Source organism: Phascolarctos cinereus, unplaced genomic scaffold (genome assembly GCF_003287225.1).
Source record: "Phascolarctos cinereus isolate Bilbo 61053 unplaced genomic scaffold, phaCin_HiC Scaffold_2;HRSCAF=192, whole genome shotgun sequence".
Classification (NCBI taxonomy): Eukaryota; Metazoa; Chordata; class Mammalia; order Diprotodontia; family Phascolarctidae; genus Phascolarctos; species Phascolarctos cinereus.
Genome location: NW_027555625.1, coordinates 408,062,834 through 408,069,323, shown reverse-complemented (window position 1 = coordinate 408,069,323; position 6,490 = coordinate 408,062,834). Strand labels below are relative to the sequence as shown.

The window sequence follows — 6,490 nt, the reverse complement described above, 5'->3', positions numbered from 1 at the left end:
GAAAGTAGGGGAGCAGAGTTTAAACCTAGTTTAAGGATTAGAGGAAACTAGCTGTGTTGCAAGGTGGTGGCTATGCCCGTAGGGGACAGTGGCTCCCGAGGGCAGCAGACCTTGAATGGGTATGGACAAGAAAGCCAACTGCCAAATTATCCCGATGGGAAGCAGCCAAAAGGAAAAAAACCCAGCTCGCTTCAGAGAATCCTTCATTCCAAATGATTGGAGACCCAGCCCTTTCCAAAGGCACAGCTACCCCAGCCCAGTGAGAACCCGATCATTCTGGGAAGGCTGAGTTGGCTGCCTGCATTAGCTCTCTGGGAAGGTTTGTTTCCTTTTTTTTCTGACCCTCTGACCTACAGCGTGGGAGAAGTCATTTTCTCAGGGGCCCTGGAGCGAGGGAGAACAGCTATTCCTAAGAGGTCAGATTCTTGTGCATCCATGAGTCTTCTCTGGTTCCAGCACTGGATCACAGGCTTATGCTGCCTTTGAGACATCCTGCTTTTCAAGATTGCCAAGAGATTAGGAATGGGACTGGCAAGGAGAGACTGGGTAGACAGTTTTCTCTGGCTTCCCAAGTCACCACAAAGTCATGTCCACCCTTCATCTCCATTCCATCTCACTTTTAATAATGTCCTGTTGAAAGCTTAGCAGCCGAATTCAACGGATACTGTCAAGTCAAGCTCTATTTTTTGCAATAGCACTGGGATGTGGGAGGCAGAATTTCTCTAGCAATGTTCAGCAAAGTGAAAAGTAAGTTCTCTAGCCCTTGCAAAATCTTTTCCTGGCTTCACCTCTCTGCTCCATCAATCAGCCTTTAGCAAAGGTCCATTGTTCCTTTCTCCTTTTGTTTGCCTGTTTTCAGAGATAGTACTGGCTGCAACCCCGTGAAACCAGCTCCATTACCTGTTTGGTCCCTGGGGTACACAGGGCACATGCATACATGTATCGGTCCCGACTTTGTCCACCCATTAGCAGTGAGGTAAAAGAATGGAGTTGTAGCAGTGGCAGATTCCACTGGGGAGAGTTGGGATTGGCTCTCTCAGGGTTGAAGATGCATTCAGGCAAGCTTAAAAGAGGAATCCTCCGAGTAATTTTAGGCGCAATCCTTCTGTTAGAAACTCCAGATTCAACCACCAGGCTCAATCGAAACCAGCCACAAAATCCCAAAACAAAGGCACCCCAGTGCTGACCTGAGGATTCCTTTCATTGACCTTGTTTCTAGTTACTTTAGGGGCTGAGAATTGAGAACTGGAAGGGACTTCCAATCTTCTCATTTCACACATAAGGAAACGGGGGCCCGCAGAGAATGAGAGGCAGTGTGCACAGTGGTTATACTGCTGGACTTAGAGTCAGAAAGACAAGAGTTTGAATGCTACTCTGACACTGTGCTGGTAAGTCACTTAACTTCTGGGTATTAGTTTGCTGTTTCTGTAAAATGAGGATAATACCTCTAGTACCTAACTCACAGGGCTGTGGCAAGGCTCAGATCAGATAACATGTAAAGCACTTTACAAATTAGTGTTATGTAAATATCACTTATTATTAATTATTAAGCTACTTGCCCAAGGTCAAGCAGGTGGCAGATTTGAAATTCAAGGCCAGGCCCTCTGGTCTTCTGAACTCCAAATTCTCTTCTCTCTCCTAATCATACCAAAATTGGACACAGCTCACTGATACACAAGGAAACACGTTAGCAAAGTTAAGGCACAGCCCAATTCTCACCCTTTGATAGCTTCATGTAGGATCTTTGACTCTTCCGGAAGGACAAGGAAAGAATTACAACCACAGAACCACTGGACCTTAGTCTAACTCCCTCCTAGCACAGCTGTGGAAACTGAGGGCAGGAGAGGGCGACAAGGTAGCCCAGCTCCACAGCTAGCGAGTGGCAGAGATGGAGGCCAGAGTTCTTTTCATTCCCTTGAGCTGCCTCTTCTTCGTTGTATAAAATTCTATAATAAGATTTTGGGCCCGTGTTCCTCCTGAATGCCAAAACCTTTTGCTCTTCCTTTCCAGGTTAAAAAGAATGTCACGTCTAAAGATTTTTCCTTCCCTTTTAAAGCAGAGCCTGTGGACAGCAGTATACCACATACTGCTCACCCTAGGCAAAGAGGCCTCTGTTGAGCATTACAAAGAAGCAAGAGAAATACCAGGCAGCACCATAGAGGGCGAATATCCACTGTGGTCATCACGTGCAGCGAGTGGGTGAACTTTAGAGGTTAATTCAGGGAAAAAAAACGGGAAGTGCTTTGAGCACTGAACAAGGCCTGGCCAACCAAACCCCAGCCCCCAGCCCCCAGCCCCCAGTCCCTCTTGGATGGTGATGCTATTTATGGCAGTGACTAGGCAGGTTCAAACAAGCCATTGTCTCATTTTCTCCTCACGTAGCAGGTCATCGGGAGCAGTGCCTGTGATGCTCTCAGAGGCCTGGGCCACCCCTTAATGGTTTCCAAATCTCTGTCCTTAAGGATCAAAGTGGCGCTAATGCTATTGAGCTGCACCAAGGGCCGACATAAAGGTTGGCAGGACAGGGAACCAGAGGGGAAAAAGATGTTCACCATCAGTCCTCCCGACTGCAGGCTTGCATACACAGGGCGTGTATTTGTATCTCTTTAAAATTTTGTATTTCTAGGTGAGGTTCAGCTGTTATTTTTTAGAAAAAAATTGTTAGCTTGTTTGGTTTGATTAACTAAAAATAATGTCCTTTATGATTGGTCAATAAATATTTGCCTTAAAAAATGAGAAAATAAAATTCAGTGGATGCACAGCCTAATAGAATGTACTGTACACATCTATGCTCCTCACATCCTGAGGCCCGCTAATTCATATGCCAGAGTCAGGGTCACCACAGACTTGGTCTAACTACCTTGTAGTACAGCTGTGGAAACTGAGGCCAAGAAATGACAATCGGCACTGGCAAAGGCTTGCATGAAGACTATAAGAGGGAAATGATGGGGGTTACACCAACCATTTCCTCTTTTTAAATTGAAGCCTTTGTCTTCTAGGTTTGTGGTCCCCGTTAGGTCTACACAGTTAAGCTCTCTGTTTTCTGACAATCCTAGGGAATGGGGTGTTCTGGTGAATCCAATATTTTGTTCAGAAAGAATGACCATATATACCACACGTTGGTTTACTATTTTTCAAAGAATTGATGTACAAACACAAGTATACAACAAGGAAACTAGATTGGGCATTATTTACTCTTTCTTGGAAGAGTCACAAGGTCCAGTTGGCCCCGGGGTGGGGGTGGGGGGCTGAGGGGTTAAGTGACTTGTCCAGGGTCACACAGTGTCAAGAGGTGGGATTCCTGACTCCAAGGCCACTTCTCTAGCCACCATGCCACCCTGTCTCTCAGCAAACATAATCCCCACGCTAATTCTAAATGGGGAGGAAGGCATAGTCTTTTCTTGTCTTCTGGTCTCAACAAGCCTGGGGAAGTAGCTCTTTCGAAACAACATCCAAAAAGGCTGTGTGAGAACCTTTCGGATCTCCTGGCCATTTGTTTTTACACCTCACTTTAACTCAACTTGACAGAATCGTTTTTCCCACTCACAATCTCTCAGCTCGACAGCCCTAGGCAATCACTGCCTCTCATTGGCTCTGGAGCAGAGCTCTCCTGCTGCTGCTGGGGACCGGGCAGAGCCTGGTCTCTGAATGAGTTAGGAAAAAGGAAATACACACAAAGTTAAGTTCTCATGGAAGATCTGTTCTCTCCCTTACACCATACCTAGGGCATGACAACAATGACCTAAGGAACCCAAACTAACTGGTTATAACTTCTTCCACCTCTACCTGTCTTCCCTTTGAAAGAGGTGAGTTGATTGAGATTTTATCTAAAAATAAATGTGTCATACCCATCTATCATCTTTGATTTTTGTAATGTACTTTCACATCCTATTTCTAAGCTGATCGTCGTGACAGCTGCTGTAAGGTAGGTAGGCAGGGAAGGCATTATTATCCTTATTTGACAGATGAGAAAACTGAGGCAAAAGACATGCCTTGGCTAAAGGCTCCACCATGAATTAGGGGCAGAATTGAGCCTAGAACCTGGGAGTGGGAGTAGGACAGGAAGGGGGCATCTTCTGAATCCCAGGTTAGGGCTCTTGCTGTCACACTTCATACAATAGTTCTCAAATCCCTAAGTCCTGGAACTCTTGGGGAATTACCTCCTTTAAAAGGAAAAGCAGCATAGACTACCACAGAGGCCAATTGTCTTTGCCAGATTTTGAAGTACATTTTTACTGATTTGCTCCCATGGGTGCGATGGTGGGACAGATAGCTTTTCTTAAATAAGGACCCATGATATACCCAATGTGGCTGCGGCTGCAAGTGGAAGGAGATGCCACCAGGACACCTCAGGCTCTGGTAGCTCTGGTAGGATGGTCAGGAAAAGAAAAAACAGTGGAGTTAGGCTCTGTTCCTCAAGGAGGGCCAGCTAATCTTAAACAATCCTCCTTAAAAAATGCAATGAAGAGTGTCCCACTTCAAGATTGTCAGCTGATGCCATAATGATCAGTTAACACCTCACAAGCTGACAATCCACTAGAGATTAGTTGACAGTTAACTGACAACGGGACCAGGTAGCATGGAGACCCAGGAGAAAAGTTAGTGGGAAGCTAATAAAAACAAACTCTTTCTAAATTTATCTTAGGTTGGAGGACAGACCCTGGCCCAACTACTGAACATCATCTTGCATGCCCCAGATTGCCAGTCCCTTGACGAGTGGTTGAAGTAGAGGACTGAAGAATCTAAGTTATCGAATGACCTCCCAGCTGGCCTTGTCTCTATATTTCAGTTTCTTCTTTATGGAAAGGGGACTATGCAATTGGGGGTCTCCTAATTATAATGATTAAGAAGATAATATTCTTAAAAGCATTTGGAGACTGGGGGAGGGGAAGGGGGAAGGTGCATGGTGCATAAAATTCCACTCTGCAGAGCAGGCATGAGGGTAATGCATCTTCTGGGAGAGGTCAGAGCTCCAGCTCTGTTGCACACAGGACCGATGAAATCACTCTCAAAAGATGGAGATTAAAAAAAGAAAACAAACCAAAAATCAAAACCCAACAAGAAGTTGCTCATTTGTTTTTTTAAACTAAGCGCCCAGATACAGCTGTTCACATCTGGGGTTGTAAACAGTGCATTGATGATCTGAGTTTCCTTCTCCAATATTGTCACCCAAGTCATATTTCTGGTTGGGCAAAAACTGAAAATGTTCAATAGTGACTCATCCAACAGCTTCTGAGGAGGGAAAGAACGTGGAAAGGGACACGAGCACTTGATTGGAGCTGGTCCTCAATTCCTTGGATGGTCTTTGAGAAGCTCCTAAGTCGGGAGCTCTGGGGAGGGCTCAATGGAGCTGGGAGCTGCCACCTCCAATAGCTTAGAATTCATACACATTCATTCTCTCTTCCTCCTTCTCTCTCTCTCACTCACATTTTCTCTCTTTCACGCCCTGTCTCATTCTTTCTCTTGTTCTCCCTTTGCTGTTCCCCAACTCTTCTCCCTTTTTTCTTCACTCTCCCTTCTCTCTCAGGCTCCTGTGCACACTCAACTGAACCAGCCCCAAGAAGCATTGCACAGAGGTTGCCATTTTACTAGCTGGGCAAGTCTGGGCCTTAGAGAAGGCAAGTACTTATGCTACATGACTACATGTGACAATGCCTGCGATCATCTATAGGACAGTATCTTTAGGAAAAGCACTATCTCACCAACAGTAGCTACCCTTCTTCCCTCAGACCCTCTGCCAAGTTCCTTAGCTAGGCCACATCCCTGACCGTTCCTACCATTAAAAATGCTTAAGAAGAGATGGGGAAACCTCTTGGCATGACCAGGGACCAGCCACTGGCGCTGGGTGGCAAGGCGTGGCTCTGGTCTTGTTTAGGAAGACCCCTCTGCCCACTTGAGTGAGGGTGGAGCTGGGGTGTGGTGGAGGGGCTAAGGCCGGTAGATCTTAATGACATCCTTGATGGTGCGTCGGCAGATCGGGCAGCAGGCGTTGGGCTGCTTCCTCAGCTTGAGACCGCAGGTGTGGCAGAGGCACATGTGGCCGCAGGTGTAGATGACCATGTCTACCTCACTGTCAAAGCAGATGGTGCACTCGCCATTCTTGGTGCTTGGAGGCTCCGGAGGGGAGAATGCAGGTGATGTGGGGGGGCTCAGAGGGGAGCTTGGAGCAGTCACTATTCAAAAGAAAAATGAGAAAAACACAAATATGTACTTTCCCCCAAAATATCTTAACCCTGAAATTCATAGTCCACTCTATTCCCCAATCCCATTTCAGCAAAAAGCAATAAATCTTAGCCTCGGCATCAGATTTTGCAAAATACACCTGGCTAACACATACACAAAGTATAAGGTAGGGGAAAAAAACCCTTTAATAACAACTGAAAAGAATATGGGAATTAGTCGTGAAGCAAAGGGATTACATACAAGTAAGGGAAGTGTCTATCTTCCATTTCTATCTTTGCACAGGTGGTTTACTATGAAGGAAAAGAAT

General features: G+C 45.9%; 1 protein-coding gene across 2 annotated transcripts in view; it reads right to left on the bottom strand.

Annotated features, from left to right (window-relative positions):
• Window positions 1–1,691: 1,691 nt before the first annotated feature.
• NEURL1B (neuralized E3 ubiquitin protein ligase 1B) overlaps window positions 1,692–6,490 on the bottom strand; it is a 71,809-nt gene continuing 67,010 nt past the window's right edge. For both annotated transcript variants that reach the window (XM_020969136.2, XM_020969135.2), the window contains one exon: window positions 1,692–6,173. In XM_020969136.2, coding sequence (XP_020824795.1) covers window positions 5,929–6,173 — 245 coding nt within the window. In that variant the 3' untranslated portion in view covers window positions 1,692–5,928. The remainder of the gene's footprint in view (window positions 6,174–6,490) is intronic.